Source organism: Ostrea edulis, chromosome 3 (assembly GCF_947568905.1).
Source record: "Ostrea edulis chromosome 3, xbOstEdul1.1, whole genome shotgun sequence".
NCBI classification, from domain to species: Eukaryota; Metazoa; Mollusca; class Bivalvia; order Ostreida; family Ostreidae; genus Ostrea; species Ostrea edulis.
Genome location: NC_079166.1, coordinates 20,291,010 through 20,315,504, shown reverse-complemented (window position 1 = coordinate 20,315,504; position 24,495 = coordinate 20,291,010). Strand labels below are relative to the sequence as shown.

Below are 24,495 nucleotides of genomic sequence, written 5' to 3'. Positions count from 1 at the left end.
CACACTAATTAAACAACTCGAAACCATCCCTACAGCCTTCTACATTGACATGCGCAATCCATAGAGATCAAGACTTTGACCTACTGCGATGTCTCATCACTTGTCTGACTGGTGAGGAACCGTAAAATATCTCCCCGCTATATTTCACTGCCCAAACAGATTCCTTGCAATAGAGCTACCCCACCACTGGTTTGAGTGAACTAAAGATCGTTTGGAATACTCTCCACACTGGAGATGCCCGTCCATACACCTCCACTTGCACGAAGGGATCGGATAACTGCATTCCCACGGGGATTCTTGATTGTTGCCCCCTGAGAGTGTCTAGCCCCCAAACTATTCGAAGCTAATGTACGTAGTATGGATTGCATTTGTAGCTACATACACTGGTCCCCTCTTGAGTGGCTACCAAAACTAAATTGACTTCATCGCAGACATCAGTGCCATACAACCCCCATGCAGCTCTAACGTCCATTAAGGCCAGAAGAATGGCTAACTGATCAGCATGTGGATCCCCATATTCGGGCAGAATCTGACGTTGTTCCTAAGAAAATTCCCCAAAATACCAAACCATCACAGGGGCCATACCCACCATCAACCACCCTTTCTCCAGTTTGGACTCCCGGACCAATTCTACCCAAAAGCTACCGACATCACCTTCATGGCTACGCCCTGTTCCTAGGTTCCTGCTAGGCTCCCCCGTTTCCATGGACGGGGTTTCTGTCATCCGATGTCAACCCACCTAGCTCTTGTTCAAATATTGTTGGCCTAGGCTATCCCAAGACAACATGAACATAGAAAACCTAAGTAAACAAATCAAGTTAAATCATTGAAGTAATCGGAAATTGAAATTACATTTTTCAAAATGGCTCCCACCTGCGACTACTTGGCCCCTGCTATGATATGTGGCGGATATGGTCTAAAATATCCTGCCGCCGACGCCAATAAAGTGATTTTCTAAATATTTTGCTACTTGCTAAAACTTATTTTACTAAATCCTTTTCAACGAAGTCTGACTCGATGTTCAGTTCAGATACTACACCAACAAAATGTGTTCCTCTTTCTGCGCAGAACTGTGTAACTGGATCCCTGACCGAGATGAAGCGACGTAATGCATTTATAAAGGACGCACAACTGAGTTTTTCTATTACTTCTATATGGATCGTTCTATACACTACGCAAGTAAAAAGTAAAGCCCATCTCTTTTGACTTGTTTGGACCCCACGCGTTGTTTTGAAGGCAACAGGTCATGGCCCAAAGGTATCCACACTTAAGGAGGAAAATGGGGGTGCGGGTATTATCCTGTCTTCTGGTAAATCAGATATCTGTTGACACACAAATTTACCCCTAAGTTTCTTACAAATCACGCACTTGTGAATGAACGATGATACTACTCGACGAATACCAACAATCCAAAAAACCAGCTGTGCGAATCGCTCCTTCAGTAATATTTCTTCCCTGATGGAAGTTTTTCTCGTGGAAGTGTCTTGCGATAAGTCTCGATTCATGGTGATGTTTTGGAAGAATGATGGGATGTTTTGAATAATTCCTCAAATCTGACGCATCATCATAATGTTGCAACCTTCCACCTACCCTCAAAACGCCATGATCATCAAGAAAGGGTGCAAATTTCCTTATCGAACTACCTCCTGGAAGAGGGGCATCATTTGCAATACAACCAATCTCTTCTGAGTATGCCTCAATTTGAACCTCCTTAAATATGAGTTCTTTTGAACATTGTAGAACTTCTGGTGTCTTATGGTCATTGTCCTTTGCAACCTGCTTATGATCGTTCCATTTACGAATGAAACATTTCAGCAATGAAATTGCACTGACAAGTCTTTTTCACTCCGAACAAACACCAAACCTCTCAGAACCTAAGCGACACTGTTTAGAGGCATCTGTTTTGTAACAGCGGATATCCCGTCTCAGTTATTTGTCATTGTCAGCATCGACTAACTCATACGACTCTTCCACATTTTCAAAGTGTTTGTTTCTAAGAAATCCAGGTCCTTTTATCCAAACGACACTTTGTAAATTCACACTTTCAATCCCTCTAGTAACACAATCTGCAGGATTGTTTTCTGTTGCAACATGTCTCCAGTTACTTGGATTGCTAGAGGCCCGTATTCTCCTTACACAATTTCCAACATAAACATAAAAATGTTTTGATTCGTTAGTTAAATACCCCACAGCCACTCGGCTGTCGGTATAAAAGTACATATCACGTGGATGAAATCCTAAATCTTCCTTGATCAATTCAGCAAGTTCCACACCGAGTACTGCTGAACAAAATTCCAATAAGGAATGGTATTGATGTGATGTGGAGCTAAATTAGTATTGCAAAAAAGAAAAATGATAGTAACATGATGGGAGTCACACAGTCTTAGATAAGCCACTGCACCCATTACATCCTTAGATGCACCACAGAAAATATGGATCTGCCGATCCATGGCATGAGCGAATGAAATGTCACTATACATTCGTAAAATATTACATTGTTCCAAAAGAGGCAAACTGTTTACCCAATGTTCCCAAGACTGATGGTATATCTCCGGTAAAGGATCGCCCCATTCTAGGTGTCCTAAGCATGACATAATTTCACGTAACATCAGTTTTCCACGCAAAGCCACTGGGGCACTGAATCCCACAGAATCGAACAGTCCGTTGATGGTAGACAAGACACCACACTTTGTGAATGACTTAAAGTCTCTATTTACTTGAAATGTTAAACAATCACTCTCAATGTTCCATGACATGCCTAAACTCCTTTGAATAGGTAGATTATCAGTATTAAAACTCAGGTCTTTGAGATTGTTTGCTACATGTTTTGCAGGGAACTGTTACAAAACGTGTTTGTTATTAAAATCTAGTTTATGAAGTCTAAGTTGGCTACCAGAGAGTAATTCTTCTTGAGTATGCTTGATCTAATTGACAGTAGTGTCCACGTCTTCACAAGAAACCAATCCATTATCAACATTAAAATTTCTTTCCACAAAATCTCGAACATCCGAACGAGCATTTTTCACAGATTTTCTTAATCCTTATGTGGCAACTGAAGGTGAGGGACTGTTCCCATTTATATGTACTGTCATACAATAATCTACTAATGGTTTAGTGAGGTCATTATCAGCGTGCCATTTAAAACGTAGAAAGTCTCGATGGTTGTCCGTGACCTTGAAATTAAAGAACATTTGCTGGATGTCAGCAGTCACTGCAAAAACTTCTTTTCGAAATCGAAGATGAATATCCAACAAACTGTTAGTGAGGTCTGGACCTTTTAATATTACCTTGTTCAACGAATTGCCATTGTATACAACATCGGTAAGTACCAACATTTCTGAGATGCCGGCAAGGGCTGTGTAAATTCGGCATGTCCATTTTCGATCATTTTGGCCATGAATTGTTTCACATGCTATTGTTTTGATATATCAAATTTCAAGTTATTATCAAATGACTTTGCTCGCTTCATCGCAAGTTGCCTGTTGTTCTCCAGAGTCGGTTGCTTAACACGAAATGGCAACGGTGCAATCTATCTGCCATCTGAGTCCTTTACCATTCCAGCATCCATCATCTTACGAAAGGCATCATCTTCTATCGAGACATCATCTTGGTCCGTAGTCTTAAATAAGTGTGAGTCTACCTGTAAGATGTTTTGGCACGGCTTCACAAATGTGGTTCTACCGTCTGACAAAATACTTGTCTTGTTTACTGTAACTTGAAGATTCCGATCTGGAGGATGAATTTTGCCCAAAACAAACTTGTCCAATGATAGCCCAACCAAGGGGAAGTTTCTGTCCATACGGTACATATTCCTTGCTCACATGTTGATCTAAAACGTGATGTGCTGTTACTAAATCTCTCCCTATCAATAGATCAATCTGGGTGTTTTCATCAATTTCAGGGATACATGTTGCAATGCCTGTTAAATGACGATAGCTTGAAGCAATGTGTGGAAACGGTATCTCATGTCTGTTTTTAGGAATATCGTTGCATTCAATCAAAGTTGGTGGTTTCAGAATATAAGATCCATCTAGTGACTCAACTGTGTAATTAGAAGTAAAACGACCAGAAGTTGTGAACTTTCCAGCACAGGACGATAAAATATACTAATTGTCTGGGCCATCTTCTCCAAATATGTGGAAAAAGTTTGAAGTTGCTAAAGACCGATTGCTATGATCATCGATCAACGCATACAATTTTCTTACCTGGTCCGGTCTTTCGTCTGGATAGACTTTAACAAGAAGTATCTTTGAACAAGACTTGCTTACTACAAATGCCGTTCCACATACTTCAGTACATTTACTGTCTATTTCAGAATTACAATTTCCCCCTCGTGCTTTCCCGAAGCTCTAGATTCGTCTTCCTTGTTCATATGTAAAGCAGTCGGATGTTCACGACTTTGAGATACAGTGCATTTTATAAGTTCTTTACAGTCCCGACGCAAATACTTTATCTGACCACAACATCTGAAGCACATACCATTCATTTTCGAAAATTATCTCCTCTCTGCCCACTTTGACCTAAAACTCCGACATTCATTCAGTGGATGGTTAGTTCCATGAAACGGACACACAATAGGATTGTCAGATTTGTCTTTATTGAATACTTCCGTGTCTTCAGATTTCATATCTGTTGCTTTTGTCCTTGCCACTGATACATGTAAGTGTACTGGTTTTGCCTGCCCTTGAGATCACTGAAGCGTTTTTTAACTGGAATCTTTTGAAATAGTTGAGTCCTCATAGAAAAAAGCTTGGGACATTCTTCATCTTAGCTATTCGTTGGAGAAACTTGGATATTTCAAATGGTGGATAAGCTTTGTTATGTTCGGTTTTGTAACGAGTTGCTTCTGTTGTCCATTTTTCTAGAATGTAAAAGGGTAGTTTTGACATAATCTGATTCACTCCCGCTGATGAATCATATACACTGAGGAGGGTCTTGTTGGTGGGATTTTCCTTAATAGCTTCATTTTCTGACACAATGTCTACAAGTTCAAATGATGTTTTATTGTCCTTGTTGCTTAGGCTCTGAAAATTGTTTAATTTCTTTCTTAGAGCTCCTTCAACAATCTCGGGACTCTCAAAACGATCATCGAGTCTACTCCAGATTCTTATGACCCCTTGGTCTGGACTAGCAGCATTAGCCGCTCGAATACTCAGTGCTTGTTTGCAACTTTCAGATCCTAACCACTTGACCAATTTCTTCTGCTAGTGTAACATCTAATTCACTCATGGCATTCTGGAAGCTAGCTTTCCATGAAATAAAATATCCCGGAGAATCATCATATCTACATAGCCGAGATAGAAGGAGATCCTTTTTCATCATAAACTGAGTAAGCTGTCTACACACATCAGTCTGTGATGGTCCATTGAATGTTCTGTTGGATTTGGGATAAAAAGTAGGAGCATTAACATTCAAATTTTCTCGTACAAAGTCATTGTTGTTATCATCCTGTTGAAGTATAAATCCGGCTGTTCTGTTTTCCTTAACATTATCCATTTGAACTGAATTCAAGGAATCTACATTACTTCATACTTCACTTAGTGCCCTGAGCTCTCCTTCAGCATCCGCTACTTCACGTTTCACGGTCAGGATCTTCAGCTTAACTTGGATTGAAGCTTGTTCTTTGATTAACTCTACCTCTTCCTGTGCATCCTGTGCTCTAAATTTAGGTGCTTCACGTTTCATCTTTTGTTTCAAAAATATAGAACTTGAACTTATCGAACATGATCTCAGTGATCTTTGCCGTGTTTCGTTTTTTGAAATTGGAGGATCTTTAATTTCTTCTGGAGTTTCTACAGCTTCTGCCTTTAGTCCCTTGAATGATTCAAAACTTGATAATTCCTGTTGAGAAATTTGTTGTTTCAGAGTCACATTCTTATCCTTGGTGATCACATCATGATCCAACTGAATAATATCTTCCAATTGTTTCAAAATTTTAAGTACTCTCTCTTCTGTAGCTATTGCAATGAATTTGTGTGATAATAACTCTCTGTCAGCTGCTTTTTTCTTTGAGCACACAGATACTCATAAACTTGGAAAGCAACACTGTTCGTTATCTTCTCCTTTCATTCTTAAAGGCTACAAAATGCTTTTTTATTTCGTTTATGTAATGACTTGCAAGGTTTCCCTTCAAAAATGTTTGATCACTGATATCTTGCAATATGATGTCAATGTTTCTTTGTTCAACGCGAAGTTTTCCTCTAAAACCTCTAACTTCTTTTTAAAATGCTTGCTTTCCTCCGTCCGTAAGTTGACGAGCATTCCGTAAGGTTGAACGGCAATAATCCATGCTGAGTGAAGTTCGATTAGCGTGATTAGAGGTTTTGTACTATTTTGGATTGCGAACAACCAGAGTAATTCATTCCTTTAATAAACTTCCATGAAGGGTACAAAACTGCAAAATACAAAGACAAACTCTAATAAAACATGTATAAGAACAACGAAGTTGACATTAGACGCAATATTCCAAAAACATACAGATTATGACAATATTGCCTTCCATAGTTATAGTAGAGACATTTACACATTGTTGAAAAGCATAATGATATCAAAACACCAATAATAATTACTTGAAAATGTGTCAGATATACATATGGTACACAGTAGAATTTTGGGAAATCCGTACCCTACACATTGCGACCCGAATGGCTTTCCGTAGAAAAAAATATTTTAACAAAATACCACATACAAATTAAAAACAAACATTTGTAGAGTTAATACAGGCCGAACTTGGGAGAATAAACATACCATCAAACCACAAAGACAGATACGTCGAAATGTAGTAAAAGATCACTAAACAGTCGAAAATATACACGACTTATCAACTAGCATAGAAATCTTCAAATATACAGATACCATGAATGGATAGAGTTTTCCCAATAATTTTAAAGGTAAACATGTAAACTTTAAGATATAACTCACCCCGTGGCGGGTCGAACACCGTTGTTTTAAACAAAAGATTTGCCTAGCGGTATGTTCAAAACTTCCATCACTGTATACTAAAAAACGAAAGACGGAAACATTTCCGGAATGACACTTTGGGTATATAGATAGATAGATAAATAGATAGATAGATAGATGTGTGTGTCATAATGAATTAAAGGAAATAACGAACGGTGATCAATCTCATAATGTGTCTAATCTCTTCATGTATATAATACTAGATTTCCATATTACTAATATAAAAGTACCAAGATCATTTTCATATTTAGCCTATCGTATGAAATAATCTTCAACATGGATTTCATCTATTGAAAAATTAAGGCTCCTTGAATTTTCGTCCTATTGAAATGAGTAATTTCAAATCGTTATTTCCATCAATATTTCAATTACACTGTACCAGTATTTACACTGCCAGAAATGACGTGTCACTCGAGGCTATAGTTGAGAGAGGGGTGATTTCGTTTGATGGTCTTTTTCATAGACACCGTATAGTTTTTGTGCAGAAGTAGAATTCTAGTATATTGGTAGAAAGTACGAAATGCAGTTCATTTAATGCAAGACTAAAATTTTTAGGACTAGGACGATAGACAATACTTCTAATTTAGCTCACATTTGGAATTGTAATTTTTAGACTGAAACACTAAAGGAATTCAAAGTTTATTACATTCGTAAATCCCTTGATCTGATTGACATTCACTTTATTTGTGCTCTGGGTATTTATTCTTTCGTAGATCAAGGATGCTATGACGTGTTCGAATCCACAAATTCCAAAAATGTTTCTTGGAGTCTGATCGAAAGCCGGATTAAAGATACAGAAAGTATAATTCCACAGGACCGGATTCATTCCAGGTATTTCTATCATTAGATACAAAAGACATAATTTCCAGACTCATTTGAAAAAAAATCATAGATTTCTAACATATATTAACTAACATACAGTGGAACATGATTTTCGAATTACATTATGAAAAATGATGTTGGTACATATGGCGAGAGTGACCGATCAACAGGGGTTACCTATTTTTCTTAGACAAGTGATCTTACCTCAGATGTGTCCAGAGGTCCTCTGTCTTCTCGTTTTCGCTTTTGTATTATTTTTTATAGACTCTCCATTATCTTAACTTTCAAAATCACAGCTGGTAAAATATGTGCTTGTTAAAGTTTGATATGTGTAGCTAAATTGTGAAAAGATGAAAGGGTGAAGATAACGAACAGTGATCAATCTCATAATTTCTATAAAGAATACAAAATTAAGAGTGAGTAAACACGGACCCCTGGATCTACCATAGATGGGATTAAGTGCTTAAGAGGAGTAACCATCCCTGTCGACCGGGCACACTCGCCGTGAGCCATTTAATTTGATCAGGTAAATGGAGTAATCCGTAGTCAAAAGCTGTTATGATAGTCTTACTTGTAAGTCGTCACCGTATTTGCTTTCAATTTTATTTAACCATTAAGCACCATTCGAATTTTGCGTATTACAAACACTCTGAAAATATGCAGGAGTTCGTCATAGATAATATCTGTTTAACCTTTACAGATCAGACAAATTCAAACTTGATCTGTAACTTGTTATGGCAAAGCAATGTACAAAATATCAAAGGAATATCTGCAAGCACAACCAAAAGAGTCGGGTAAACTGATTATTCGTGCTATTTTTCTAAGTATAACCAAATGAAAAATCAACGGACCGAGACCAAATTCGAACTTGATCGGTAACTTGTTATGGCAAATTGACATACCAAATAGAAGATAAATATCTGCAAGAACAAAGAAAAAAGTGCGGAAACTGAACTGACCGACAGACGGACCCAAAGTGGACTTCGACTTCGTCGGTAGGGGACTAAAATGGAGAGTGGGGCAGTCACACAATATATACAATATATATTTGATTGTATTACAAACCACAAATAATGGTCAATATAAAAAGGGGTGGCAATCTGCCCCCCCCCCCCCCGATTCTACGTGCCTGGTTTTTTTATTCATTTCGCCTAAACAACAATTGAGGGGAGCGAACTTATAAGGCAGGTAGTGAAAAAGTGGTAAGAACCGTTCCTTCACCCCCTCGTTCACTTCTGGGTACCTGTTTTATTTTATGTCGCATTGTTTTGGACTTCATAAAACCTTGATATTTTAGGCTATTGTTAGATAGAGGCCAATACTCTCCATTTCTTCTGGTATGTACATAACCCTCGTAACTTTCAGAACTCGAGATTACATGTAATTCAGATAGCCCTTATTCCTTTTCGAGTTTTGTACTGTTTACGCTCCTCCGTGATCAGAGATTTGAATGAGATGACTCTGGAAAGATTTTTTTAAATTAAGAATATACAGTGGACAGACAACTGTTATTACATGATTTTAATCATTAAAGAAGAATTACCAGGAGTGAATGGGGATCTGAAACTAGCTGTTGCGCAGTTTAAATAAGTGGGATAAGACATTTTTATAAAACATGGATAAATTAGTATTCTTTGGTAATGACACGTTTATTTAATCTTCCTGAAAGATAAAATAATGTAAACAGAGACATCATAGTTCAAAGGGAAATATTTATTCGAGGTTCGAATTTCCTCCATCGTTATAGTGCAATATCCTTGACTCAGGCACCTATGATCTCATCTGAATTATTATGTATATATTTACAATGAGTGTTATTTATGTTGTGTTTGACACTAGGAGACAAATGAAGTTTAATCGAATAAAACTGAGTACATTAATTGAAGTGCAAAGAGGCCATGTTTAAAAACATTGTAGCTCCATAACAAGTATTATAACTCCCAGTTTTCTCTTTAATTTCCTAATTTAATTTTCCTTCAATGTAGAAATCTAAAATACCTTTTCAAAACAGTTAACATTAGCACAAAGCTCAGGTGCAAATATATTTTAAAGATTTTCTCAAGAAGGGCTTAGGCAGAAAACATAACACCTTTTGTACTGGCTTTCGGATATTATGAGGCTTTAAATTTAATGTGATGATGATCCCCAGAGATTGGGTGGAGCTACAATAAATAATCACTTATCTCAATTGGCAAACACGGACCCCTAGATATACCAGAGGTGGAATCAGGTGCCTAGAAGGAGTAAGCATCTCCTTTCCTCCGGTCACAAACACTGTGAACCCTACATGTATATTCTAATCAGGTAAACGGAGTAATCCGTCGTCAAAATCAGTGTGCCAAGAACTGCCTTACAGTCGGTATGAAACACGTCAGACATTTGACCCAATGATACGTTATATTAGTGAATATATCATTATAACCACCATGTTGCCTTTAAATGGGATTGTTGAAATCTCTGCGTCATCAAGGTGTTGGTCAGTAGTCTGTCTCGATTTAAAAACTGGTCATACACAGAACAAACTCCTGCGTATCGAAACAATTAAGACGTACAAGCACCATATGCAGTTGATTATGAAATATTGTAGACGATGGAGAAGCTGAAATCATACCATTTGTTATGAAAATGAGTTGTTAGTTTGCCGTTCATATTCATTTTTAATGAACTATCAAAGTATAAATCAGATGTTGAGGCTACTCTGATTCCATTAACAAACAATGTGAAGTTAAAATAAAAAAGTATGATGGAGTTCTTTATTGACAATATCTCTGTGGTCTTTGATGATGGTATCTTCCAATAGTCTGTTGGAATTCCCACGGGCACGAATTGTGGTTCTTTTTAGTTCACCTATTTTTAAGTCTCCTCATGAGAAGAAAAAATATCTTGTATGGCATTCAGCTCGACATGTAGATATATCGATGACGTTTTATATATTAAAAATAATCATTTTCATCCTGATATCAATTCGATACATAACTGTGAACTTAAGATAAACGACATCACAGAGTCAGTGATTCACAAAGTAAATTTTTGGATTCCCGATGACTGATCACTAGATCGAAATATTTCTTTTTCTCTGTTGTTTTTCCTTTACAGCTGCTTTCCATGTTTTATTCACTGTGATATTTTCATGAAGGGGAATATATGGGCTTTGAAGAATATTTACGCGATCCAGCAATATAACTTTCTTTGTAAGTGTGTTTGTAAAGTTTAAGAATCAGGTATAAATACGCTAATTCATATCCATCCATCCTATGGACTGGGATATTAAATGTGTCTAAAACTGGGGCATGATTTTGAAGAATTTCATCTTTTGAAAGGGCAATTAGAGTGTTAGTACGATTACCTAATGTGGAATTAATGCCAAGTTCGTTTGAAATACAGTTGTAATAATGAACCTTAAAAAGGCAATGTTACAAGCTTTTTTTTTGGGGGGGGGGGTAAAAAAATCCTCCTCACCAAGACCAGAAGTATGATAGGTCATCAAATATGCATGCATTTCCAGGTGGTACGGATGTAAATTTGCTCAAATCGTGGTCGTCATGGTAGGGTTGCACCACCATAGGGGAACACAGTTGTATATACATGTAGGAATACATATGATATCTTTTAAAAACATTTCAGACATAATAAACAGCTTTTTGACAAAAATGGAAAATTCATATATTCCTATTTAGTGATCAGTCATCCAAGATATTACTTTGTTAAACGTCATTCTGATTCCATCACAAGTACTCTGAAGTTGAAGTTAAAAAATATGCTGGAGTTCCTCACAATATCTTCGCGGTCTTTGGTGATCCAGTCGTTGTTGGAATATCCATGGGGGACGAATTGTGCTCCTTTGTTAGCTGACCTGTTTTTATATTCACATGAAGCAGAATTTATAAAAAAAAAAAACACTTGTACTTGAGAAGAAAAATTCTCTTGCTACGGCCTTCAATGCGAAATTTAGATATATCAACGACGTTTTATTTATCAAGAATGATAATCTTCATTCATATGTCGATTTGATATATCACAGTGAACTCGAAATAAAAAAACACCACAGAGTTTTCCCCCTTTTGCTTCATATTTAAGTTGTTTTATTGAAAGTAGATATTAACGGCAAACTAACAACTCAAATTTATGACAAATGGGATTATCTCTGCTTCCCGTATTTATGTAGCAATATTCCATTATCACGTACATACGGGGTTTATACCTCTCACCTGATTCGATACGCAAGAACTTGTTCTGCTTATGATAAGTTTTTAAGTCAAAGTAGGCTACTGGCAAACAGGTTGATGGTGCAGGGGTTACAATACTCTCGTTTAAAGTCAGCATTTTGCAAATTCTATGGTCGTTATAACGATCTAGTTTGCCAATACAAACTATCATTCGGTCAAGTGCTGTCTGACGTGTGTCATACCGATTGTAAGGCTGTTCGTGATACACTGATTTTGACTGCGGATAATTCCGTTTACATGATTAAGACATAGGTCTCACGGCGGGTGTGACCGGTCGATAGGGGATGCTTACTTCTCCTAGGCATCTGATGCCACCTCTGGTATGTCGAGTGATCAGTGTTTGCCCAACTCTTTATTTTGTATTGCTTATAGAGGTTATGAGATTCACCTTTAATTAGTTAAGTTGATAGGTAAGTATCTTTCAAAGCACAACTCCTATGGCTTCTGGTTTGATATGATTTGTGTGCTTTTTTTTTTATCCCTTAGCCTTACCGAGTCGTAGGATATTCTTTTATATCACATCCCCTTCCGTTGTTGTGCTTGTGGCCCTACTGTTATTTCATGTGTTTCGAAAGAAAGCATTGATTTTGATGAATTGAAATTGATTGGTGAAAAATGCAAACTTCGTCAGGCAGTACAGATTCAAATTTGAGGGGTGGTGCCCCAACATTGGAAGTTTTGCATGAAAATATATCGGAAATATATTGTACATATTACTTTCATCAATCGCAAAGCGTTAATTAGTTAAGTTGATAGGTAAGTATCATTGGATAAAGTATTTTCGAATTTTGTCTTGGAGAGTAGATGGGGCTACAATAAGGCATCAAATCTTGATATGGTAATGTATGGGGATTTTTTTCCCCTATTTTTATCTCAAGAAAAGCTTTGATTTTGATGAATTGAAATGGATTGGTGAATCCCCAAAAAATTTGTAGAGCAGTTAGATGTAAAAAAAAAAAAAAAAAAACCTCATGGATATCTTTTTATGATATATATAATTCATTTAGACTGCTGTAATTGATTATATGATTATACATTTTTGAGACCAGTTATCTGCATGATTTGGTTGCCAGGTATGTTGTTTTCACGGAAATTTGAACTAAATGTTTGTGAGCACTATATGATATAGTATTGATTATGTTTATCCTTAAGAATTCCTGGTGCACAAGCTTAACCCCTTCCTACTGTCAATGGTCATTTCACTCTCGTAAGCTATTCAACCCATCAATGCAGAAACGTACATGTAAAACTTATACGGTACCAATTTGATGCACCAGATGCGCATTTCGACAAATAATGTCTCTTCAGTGATGCTCAACCGAAATGTTTGAAATCCGAAATAACTATGAAGTTTTAGAGCTAAATATAGCCAAAACAGCGTGACAAAAAAAAGTGGAGCCAAATTCGACCAAGGATAAGAGCTATGCATGAGGGAGATAATCCTTAATTTTATAACAGCAATTAAATTACATCCGTATTTTCAAGCTAGTAACGAAGTACTTAGCTACTGGGCTGTAGAGACCCTCGGGGACTAACAGTCCACCAGCAGAGGCCTCGACCCAGGAGTCATAATGTAAAACTTATACGGTACCAATTTTGATGCACCAGATGCGCATTTCGACAAATAATGTCTCTTCAGTGATCACATTTGGTGTAAGAAAACTGTGTAATATCAACAATATATGTATTGGTGGTATCCATATATTGGATAAAGCAGTAAACATGTAAAAATATTGATATGCAAGCATCATAATGCAGGTACTGTATATTCAAGTCCCTTCCAATCATGACTGGTTGATGAAATTGTGACTAAATTGGGAATCTAAGTCATACATTACAACATATGGAAGTAAATATCTGACAATCCCATTTTCAAGAGCAACAGTACCAGGATTAGTCCTATTCATATTGAGGCATCTTCAGGTAGTACATGTTGAAGTTTGTTCATATAAAAATTTCCAAGGGTTAGGTTTGAACTACAATATGGGTGCAAAGTTTGGTATGGGAATATATGAGGGGGATTTGAAATTTTCTGAAGAAGAACAGGGTGATGAGTAATATGCAATCATCTCAGGTATTGTAGATACAAGTTTATTTGAACCATGCGAATATATATTGTTTTAAAGCAATCTTTAAAATCTCAAGAAACACCGGTCATCATTAGTCGTAATAGTTGAAAGCATTCTAATTTTGTGAAGATTCACATTTGATCAAAGCATGGCCCCTTGGGCTAGGTTTAGACCAAACCTCTTAGCTTCACATGAAAATATGTCAAAGAAACTTTAAATAAAAGGCGAAGATAACGAACAGTGATCAATCTCATAACTCCTATAAGCAATACGAAATAAAAAGTTGGCAAACACGGACCCCTGGATGTACTAGAGGTGGGATCAGGTGCCTACATCATTCCTTTCAAAAAAAAAAGAAGGACCACAGTATATGATTAATATGCAAACATTCCCAAGTTGTGGACTACAGTTTTTTGTTTCATTGTTTTAAAATGTGTACCCTGTGTTTAGAATTGTTGATCAACGTTCACATTGTATATGAATAAAAATAAAAATGTGGGTTTTTTAATCTTCCCTAGAACATGCTAGTGATATTGGTCCAGGGGTCCGTGTTTGTTCAACTATCTATTTTGTATTGCTTGTAGGAGTTATGAGATTGATCACTGTTCGTTATTTTCACCTTGCATTAAGAAGGTAAAAAATCTAATTAGATATATTTTTGAAAAACAGGACCAATGTTGCAGGTGCGTCTTTTGACCCTTGGAATTCTTGTTCCATGTTTATAAACATTTATGAAAAAGTAATTGATGTTATATATTTTTTTAATGAATTTAGTCGAAATGTTCCAAACGAGAAACGGGATGACATCATTACAATAGTACTTCCTCTTGTATGCAGTTTAGCTGCGATGGTGATGTGTCTATTCTTCATTTGGATCTGGTGGAGACGTATCCAGCGCACATCCAGGTACATGTATACAAATAATTTTAGCAGAAAATATTTTGGGCGGACATTGAGTTCCCATGAAAAGTTAAAAAGCTGTGTAGTGTTAATTACATATATTGAAAACATTGTATTTTCGTTTGAAACAACCGAAATATAAAACAAATAACTATACCTCACGGGCTGAAGAATGGTGCATTTACCTTTAACAGAAAGAAAAACAACTGCTATACATGATATCAATACTTTTGATATATTCAGAGTCATGTCCTGTATTACGACGAATACGCTAAGGAAGACAACCCGTGACGAACTAACCAGGCAGGATTATCTTTCTTGCTAAAATAATGTTGTAATCGAGGTGTATTTCTATAGCCTGTCAAACACCACATCTACGATATTCTTCTGTTGTCTGGAAATACTTCACACTGCGAAATACTTCTGGTGATGTAATATTCTGTGTGTAGACAGAGCTCAATTTACACTATACTGCCCCGTGTTGAAAAAAAAACAACCCTTTATTGCCCAAGGGAAGTACGAAATCTTGCAAAAACAGGTTCCCTGTATCATTATTCGTCGCTGTAGTTGTCCCTGTTGGACATTACATAAAATTGCCATTCTAGTCCATTTACTGCCTGTAACTCAACCACTGATATAACCCTAGAGATAGCTGAAACCTTTCAATTAATGTGCAAAATACAATTGACAATATTAAAGTGTCCATGAAGTCAAAATATAAGTTAGTCTGAACTGATGTATCTTTATTAATAAAATACAGATTCGAAAGTCTCACGCTTCTAAGTGCCTTTATAAGCGAGATATCCACGGTTAAAATTGCCGATTTTCGCACCTGCTCAAAACCAATCAGCGGCACTTCCGGTTTTACTATATGTAGCGATTGGGGTCTGTGACGTCACAACACATCAGTTTCAAAATGGCCAACGTAAGACATAGAGATAGCAGATCGTCAACTTCTTCCGACATCGGACTTCACATGTCGTTTGAAGTCTCATCTTGTGACGATAGCGACGGAGAAGACCTGCAGGACATTGTTCCTTACCGGTTTGAACCTGAGGCTTCTGAATCGAATGAAAGCGAGCAAGATTCCTCGCTTGGGGGAAGAGACGAAGATCAGCCGAGACTGGACAACACCGACTGGTATATTGAAATTAACTTTGATATAGCCTGCTTACAATTTTTTCTACTCCAAAACTTTATTAGTTTTCAAAAAGTGGTACATTCTAAATAAACGAATATAAAAATTCGTTTCTTTATCTGTTTTTAACTGCTTAAATCATTTTAACGATAGAACATTCTATCTAGGGTATACAGTATATATCTAATGGACAAGCGGATAGTCGTGTATCCAAGCCGTATATTTTCTAATATATATTGTTTATTGGCTTCAGATTTGTGAGTTACGTTCATAACAAGTAACAAAAATACTAAATACCGTTAATAATAGAATCTTGTAAATAAAGATAAATATTTAGACTTGCATAGACACGGAATTTGTGTATAGCTATATGATTTGTAGGTGTACTTGTGGATACTGTGTACTAATGCCTACACAGAGGGAGAGCATCTGCTGTTGTGAAATTGACAGAGTCAACAGCAAAAAGGATTCATCCGACCGAAAGCTTTCCTGCATCACTCAGCATCCTGGATTCTCATCGGTGTGCCTAGATGTGTATGTGCTTGAGACAGCCTACTATCAGTACCGCTCCCAGTATGGAGAATTACAGACCAGCATTGAAGAGTAAGAACTTTTACTGTATTTCATTTTATAATCATCCTATCTTTACTTCATTTTAAATAGTCAGGAAACAAAGGTGTACATGAACATATTCATAAGTGTTTATACAAATAAGTGGTTTTCTAATGTATACAAACTTTCACAGAAGGAACAGATATACATCATATCGACAACGTGTGCGCTGGTGCTACCTTGGGAAAAATGACAGAGTCCCCTTACCATCTTGTGCTGTTCAAAAGATAAGAGCTGCATTTCCATCTGAGGACCATGAGGGTTTCAGGAACCCACAATAATGCAGGTATGTGCAAGAAATGCATTTTCATTTTAAATTCAGCCCTAGTTCTCTACTTACAATTTGATACAGCTGAAAAATCAAAATCTAAGTCCTTGAAATTACTCAATTTTGGGGGTCTCCGTGGCCGAGTGGTTAAAGCATCACATTCAAAATCACACAGCCTCTGGTCGGCGCGAGTTCGAATCCTGCTCGCGCTGGTAAGTGAGAAAGTTTCCCAGTTTACTTGCGGAAGGTCGGTGGTCTCTTCAATAAAACCTGGGCGTCACCAGATAACCGAAATATTGTTGAGTGTGGCGGAAAATAGCAAAAAACAAAACAAACTAAATTTTGTAGTAATCATTATTCGAGAAAAAACAATAAAATTCACAGTACATGTGATTGGGATATGAAAAGCTAATTACACCTACTGTTATTAATCATCATTATGCTACTAAAATATTGACAAACTGAAAAAAGAAACCTTTTCACTGTAAAGTTATGAAAAGGAAAGTATCGGCTACAAAAATAAATTTGAACCATGGAACGGGATGTGGACCCTGCTTTCATGTTCCCATTAAAGAGTCAAGGGATAGGGTAAGAGGGGACAGGAGTTTATATACAAGCAAAGTCTCTACAAAATGTCACTAGAGTAAAATACACAATATGCTAACTTATCAATTTACAATAACTAAACACTGTATATATACTAGGAAAGTTTACAACTAATCTATCTATAGCAATATATACACTGGCATTTCCTATCAAGTCCAACTAGTTACTACAGGTCGAAACTGTCACACACTTGTCTCCTTCCTACAAAACCGTGACTTGAAATTACACACTGCCTCTTCTTTTTCAGGGTGCATGAATGCGCTGCACAGAGGAGGTGGCTTCACTGATGGCAGGCAGGCAATGGGTTCCAGCATTGTCGCAGTAGCTGGTTTTAGGGTTTCCTTCATCAGTGTTGATGTGTATTCTGAAATGTTAAAGAAGATCAGAAACATACATATTTAAAGTTCTTTGGCAGCCATCATTAGCCTATAATATAATGTATATTTTTGGTAGTAAAAATCTAATCATAATTTTTATGATTTACCAGGTACAAAATAATATAGCGGGGAAGGGGGGGGGTCGTCATTTCTTGTTTGAAATAATATTATGGATATTTGTTATTATGCATGCTCACCTACAATACATGCCATGGTATGAAAATGAAACCATCTTTGGGGCAAAATGGTTGATGGTGCTATGGAACGCCTCAATCTGGGAAGTCTGGAAGAGGGGGGAAAGCTTCTGGATGTCCTTCTTCATCTGTTTGGAGAGTATCAGATCTGACATCTTCTCACTGGCTTTTGATCCTATCCAGAAAGAAGAAAACAAATTATTTTAAAAGCTAAAAACTTGTTTACTCAGTTGTAATATTACAAAGTGAATAGGTAGCTTTGCATCAATCCATAGAATATCTTTGTATTCTTTATCAAATGGAAGTATAAATCAAATGAGTAGAATGTTTTACCTGCTTTCAACCACTTCTTCTGCTCATTGCCTTCAAGGGTGCTGTGGGCACATGTTGGAAATAAAGTGTTGTGGCCGGTGTGGACATTGTGGATGTGGTTTTCGACTGACTCCCATTTGGCCCACATCACCTCTCCATTCCCATCTGGTGTGGAGGCCGCAACCCAGTACATGTGGTTGGTCAGACTTTTGCACCACTTGACCAGCTCTGCACAGTCCTTAAGCTTGGATGCTGCAACAATTTTCTTCTTAAGGCCTGAAATATTTTAATTAAAATGTGAAAAGATGTCTTGAATTTTTTATATAAATGAACAAACAATAAAGCAGAGAATTTTAATTCCAGCTAAACCCCATTAAAAAAAACAACAAAAAAAACCCAACAACTTCAGTTGCTATTTCAAATGTAGTTTGTTATCATACTTATGTCCTTTCTGTGTAATTTATTATTCCTAAGGGTTGTTTAAAATTCTTTTATACGTTATTAGGGCAATTATATCATTAATTATATCATTACAGTAGGCGCTATATATTAATAATAATAAATAGGCATTTTAATTCTGACACTATGCATATTTTATTCACATGTATGTGCACATCGGAAAGCACTTTAGAGAACTAAATAAATGATGATAGGGCGCTATACAAATCTTTTGATTACAATTACAATCTTTATCTCCAACACAGGACAATTGAACAATACAAGTAAAACTGAATAAGTGAAAAACAATGCCAAAATCAAATCAAATTCAATATGTTCCCAAACTTTGTTTGGGGAACATAATTAAATCAAATTCATTATCATAATGATAACTGTGGTATACCTTTAGCTACATGCCAGACATCATAATAATGCACAGTGTCGGGCAAGTTCTCTCTGATCCATTTCTGGATTTGGAGATGTCTGTCTGTGACGATGGTCCCAACTTGTAACTCGTGGACTTGTAGCCATTGAATAGCCCGTTCCAGTCCCTTTTTTCCATGCCATTGCTGTTCTTCACTTCATTGCTCTGTAAATCAAGATCAACTTTGTGAATCAAATAACAATAAAAGAAGTGTGTTAAATTTGTAATAAGTACATTTTAACAAACTATTAAGAACTGAACTGCACAAAATATATGATACATAAACTTGAATTATAGGAATGTGATGCACTATTTCACTCTTACTTGAACTAGCTGTATGTCGATGACAATGCCTTCCTCTAAGTCAATGGTGCTGTATGAGCCATACTTGGCAGAGTGACCAGGAGAATCAGCTCTTTAGGTGAACTAAAGGGAACTGTAATCCTACCTAGGGAAATTTCTTTCTGTAATTTTTCTGAAACTATATCTTTGTGTTGCTGAACTGATACTAAATTGTTTGAAAAACGTTGTTGTCTTGGACCTTCATACTGTATCTTAAAGCCTTGTTGAAACCCCTTGGTTAGAAATGTTTTTAAATGATCATCATACCCTTCAAGAAACTGTCTTAAAAAGAGAACGTTAATTGGCGTTACCACAAGTGTATCTGCTTGTGCTTGGGAGGATTGTTGTCTGCTTACTTTGGTGTGATGTACTGTTATCTTTTGAATTTGCTTTCTATCCCCATGTGCAGTACAATATTGAATGCTGTTTTCTACACTGATGCAGAACAAAATTCTTGGAGAATTTCATTTTTGATTGAACCCCTCTGCTGGCCATGTTTGACACGAAAATTGACTTGGGTTGGGGGTTGACGAAAAGTGGTGGCCATTACCCAATACTCATAATGAAGCTGTCCCCAAGGAATCGACCTCACTTCTATATCTTTTCTCAGCTGCTTATCATATGTCAGCCATACCAATCCAAAACTTCTACTTGCTAATTCGTGAACAATCTCACAATGTTTAATTATTGCTGGAACTTGCTTTGGGTATTTTTCAGAATATACAGCCAAAAATTTCAGAGATGCACTTCTCCACTGTTCAATACATTTTATTGACTTATTTGGTTTTGAGGCAAGAAATTTATATTCCGAATTGCCAGCACTTTGTAAACGCAATGATTTGTCTGAAGTGAGATCATCCTTGGGGAGCAACTTGACCAGATCAACATATTTATTCTTCCATATTTTGTTTTTCAATTTAACATCTATTTGTGAAGTTGTGGGAGCAGATGATAGTTCATAATCATCAGATTCGCTCTCAGACGATGACGAACTATCTGATTCGGAATCATCTGAGGATTCATCACTACTTTCTGAATCCGTACCTGATGTGCTAAGTGGTCTTTGCCTTTTAGGATTAGATCCTTTCTACAGACGTTTGCTCTTTTTCTTACCCTTGTGGTCCTCCTTGGACAGTGCTTGAAGCACCTGCTTGGTCACTGCCGCCACTAACTGCGGCTGTATAGGTAGGACATGATCAGACTTGAATTATGTCCTGTGAACTACCAGAGCTTCCTGATTCCTCATGGTTGCTGCCTGTGAGGGTGCTCCAGCTGCCGCCGGAATAGTCCTATTTGGACGCCGACCTCTCCCACTGGAACTCATCTAAAATGATTTTTATAAATGAGAGATCAAAATATCAACATCACTCAATAGGGGGGGGGGGGGGTGTTCTTTTAAAGGGACCCCCAAGCATGTAGGGATATGTAAAAAAGGTATTCCATAGAATAGCCCCGACCATATAGGGGTATAAATGGAATTTAACAAACACCTAAACCCAATGGGTCATTCCAAAGGTTTTGCATATATATATCTTAACATAAATGCAAATCAACCCCAACCATATAGGGGTATAATTGGAAACCCAATGGGATGTAAACAAAGAGGTATTTTCATATAATATAGAATAACCCTGACCATATAGGGGTATAAAATGGAAAGACAAACACCTAACCCAAATGGATCGTTCCATTAGTATGTGCATATGTATAACATAAATGCAAATTTACCCCGACCATATAGGCATTGGTATTTGATTGCACTCGATGACAGTTGGAAGTTCTAAACTGAACGTACCATCCAGGGACTCTACAATTAAATTAGAGGTTTTTCGTCCATTTACAGATGAACGTCCAGCACATATCGATAGTGTGTACTGTAATGAATCCGATTCTGGGATTTCCATCATGTCAAATAAGTCAGATCGAGCTAAAGTCCGATTAGTCATCTAACAGTGCGTAAAGTTTTATGCATTTCTGTGGTGAATCCGCCCTGTAAACACGTGTGATCAAGAGTTTTCCACATGGTCTTCCTGAAAATCCACTACCACAAATCTCTGTACATAGAAGACGGGCATTCTCCCCGCCTTGGACTTTCATGGATTGCGGTGGTTGCAATTTAGCTTCCGGTTGACTCTCAGGGTGTAAAGCATTACCGTGTTTCTCGCTTCCACATATGTCACATTTAATGGTTACCGTGCAATATTTTGATATGTGCGATTTGGAAACACAGCCTTTAAAACAAAGTTTGTGGTCTTTAAAGAGCTTTTTCCTTTCAGCCATTGACCACTTCCTAAACCCGCGACATTCATTCAACGAATGTTCAGTATTATGCACTGGGCATTTAAGACCAGATGTCTGACTTGTATCTTTCATGTTGGTCTTCTTTGTGTAGACTGTAGGTTTCTTCGAAATATGAGGTCCTGCATCTTTCTGCTTCTCCGAATACTGTAGTGTGTACGAAAAACCTGGGTCGTTCAATACAGTATTTAGTTCCCTGATGAATTCACAAAATTCATGGAAAGGTGGGAACGGTACGTCATGAATCCTTTTGTACTTCGCTGCTCTGTTAGTCTATTTGCCTTGCAAATTTGGAGGGAGCTTTGACACAATGAGAATTACACCAGACGATGTATTGTAGTATGAAAGTAGTTGCTGAAACTTCGGGACATCCATCACAGACTCTATCTCAGTCAATATGTCAGACAGAACGTATAACTTCTCTTTGTCCTTAAGCGTTAATCTTAGAAAACTCTCTAGTTTCTTCTTAAACGCGGCTTCTATTGCTTCTGGACTACCATATCTTTCATCGAGGCGACTCCAGATTCTTCGGATTCCTTTCGAATGATCACTAGCGTTCGATGCTCTTATGCTCACTGCATGTTCATGAGATTGAGGTCCTAGATATTTGACTAACAAATCAAGCTCTTCAGATGGGTTGATTCCTAGTTCTTCCATGACTGACTTGAAACTTCTCTTCCATGCCAAATAGTTCTCTGGCTTATCGTCAAATCTAGATAACCTAGCAAACACTTTGATCATCAGCATATTGTTTCGTGCGGCTCCTGAAGTCTGATTCCGAAGCTAACTGTGAGGCGTTTAGCATTTCTTTCTCCATGACACAAAGTTCTGCGGCCGCAGTTTCTGCTTCACATTCTTTCTTTAACAGTTCTATATTCGCTTCAAGTGTCGCCTGTTTCAACTGCATTTCTGCCTGTGCTTTTTTCAACACGGCTTCTTCTCTTGCGAATTTCAGTAGAGTTTGTGCAGCTTCTACTTTCGCTCGCTGTCGCATGACAACGGTTAAGATTGAAGAATGGTGAGAAGCGCGTGATCCACTGGTTGAGCGACTCGGTAGTGTTTTCTAGATCTCTTCCACTGTGACATAAACTTTTCTTTTCAAAGTGTTCAGTATAAGACTATGTGAGTATAATTCTCTTTCGCTGTCCTCCGACCGAGTGTTACGCATGAATTCCACAAACTTCGCAGATCTGGTAAGATAGTTTGAGAATGTAGGTTCTATTGTTTCTTTCTTCTGGGAGAGCTCTTGCAATGAAAGTTCCCTAGTTAACACCAGATGAGATTCGATTTCTTTCCTTAGTAAACTCAGTTCTCCAACCATAAGCTCCTGCTTTCGGATGTATTCCTCGTATGCTGGTTCAGTAAGTTTTCTGTCGCTTCGTAGCGAGTATCCACCATCACCAGCGGCTAGCATGTTGAATGTAAAGTGATCCAAGTCTTTTCACTGTAAATCTCAATATCATAAACACCCGGTCTTTGTAGATGACGCTTTATTCAGTGTGGTGATCATACAATATGTAGTGAAAAGCTGAAATGACATTGAACAACAAATATTAACACTTTAAAGTAATATTGAGCACAAGGTATCAACACTTCAATAAAATACAATCGCACAAATCATGGCAGTAGGTGTTTTCCATACATACAAAATAAATCTTAATTTATGAACATAAATGTGTTCCATAGTTTTGAATTTCGACCATAACTTCCAGAAAATTATGCAGTTCAATTATCAAGTTAAAGAAATGATTGGATATACATCAGAATAATTATAATTACGATGCATCATCAAGTACGTAAAGATAATACAAAATATCAACATATAAACGTGACCTGGCCAAGAATGAGTGACCTGGAGATGCTGCGACCGGTTAACTTTAAAACAATGCAGATATTGATCATAAAAATACCCTGTGCATTTAACCATGAATTGTTCGTACATAAAGACATGCAAAATATTGATAAACTTACACTGTGGTAGGCAAAACAAACAACAGTCTGCATGGTGTGAACATAAGCATGTGGTTTCAGGTGGCAGGGGACAGTATCTTTGGTTTTGAAACATGTGGATAGGGGGTATACACCAAAGTCAGATTATGACAGACTAATGAAAAATCATATTTCCCTTTTATGTCAATACTTGTATTTCATATTAGTGTAGTTAATAAATTATGACCCTAAATTACATGTAATCTATAACTACTGGTGCTGGTGCACAAAACACGCTCTGAGCAGGTTACCCTTTTTTGCTTTGATTTTCTCTCCTTTGGGCTAATCCGCACCACCCCCACACCATCACAGTACCAAACATGGGGATTTAGAAACTGTGCACAATCAAGAACCCTATCTGCCCTTCTCAAAAGTCTACCTCTCATATGGGGCCACCTACTGCATTTTATTCGGCCCGGTTGCTGTCTGCATTTCAATGACTCAAATTGGATTTGTTCATAAACTGATATCTTATTAAAATGTAATAATCGATAAATTATATCATTGTGGTTACTAAAAG

At 37.2% G+C, this 24,495-nt stretch overlaps 1 protein-coding gene across 9 annotated transcripts in view; it reads left to right on the top strand.

Annotated features, from left to right (window-relative positions):
* Positions 1-24,495, top strand: part of LOC125677135 (uncharacterized) — a 65,329-nt gene that overhangs the window by 36,483 nt on the left and 4,351 nt on the right. For 4 of the 9 annotated variants that reach the window (XM_056157722.1, XM_056157720.1, XM_056157719.1 and 1 more), the window contains 3 exons: positions 7,674-7,791; positions 14,852-14,983; positions 15,221-15,894. In XM_056157722.1, coding sequence (XP_056013697.1) covers positions 7,674-7,791; positions 14,852-14,983; positions 15,221-15,302 — 332 coding nt within the window. In that variant the 3' untranslated portion in view covers positions 15,303-15,894. Of the gene's footprint in view, positions 1-7,673; positions 7,792-12,380; positions 12,419-14,851; positions 14,984-15,220; positions 16,118-16,496; positions 16,719-16,860; positions 17,014-17,848; positions 18,681-24,495 lie in introns of those variants that run through there. The other 5 variants (XM_056157724.1, XM_056157723.1, XR_008800884.1 and 2 more) reach the window with 4 other exon arrangements.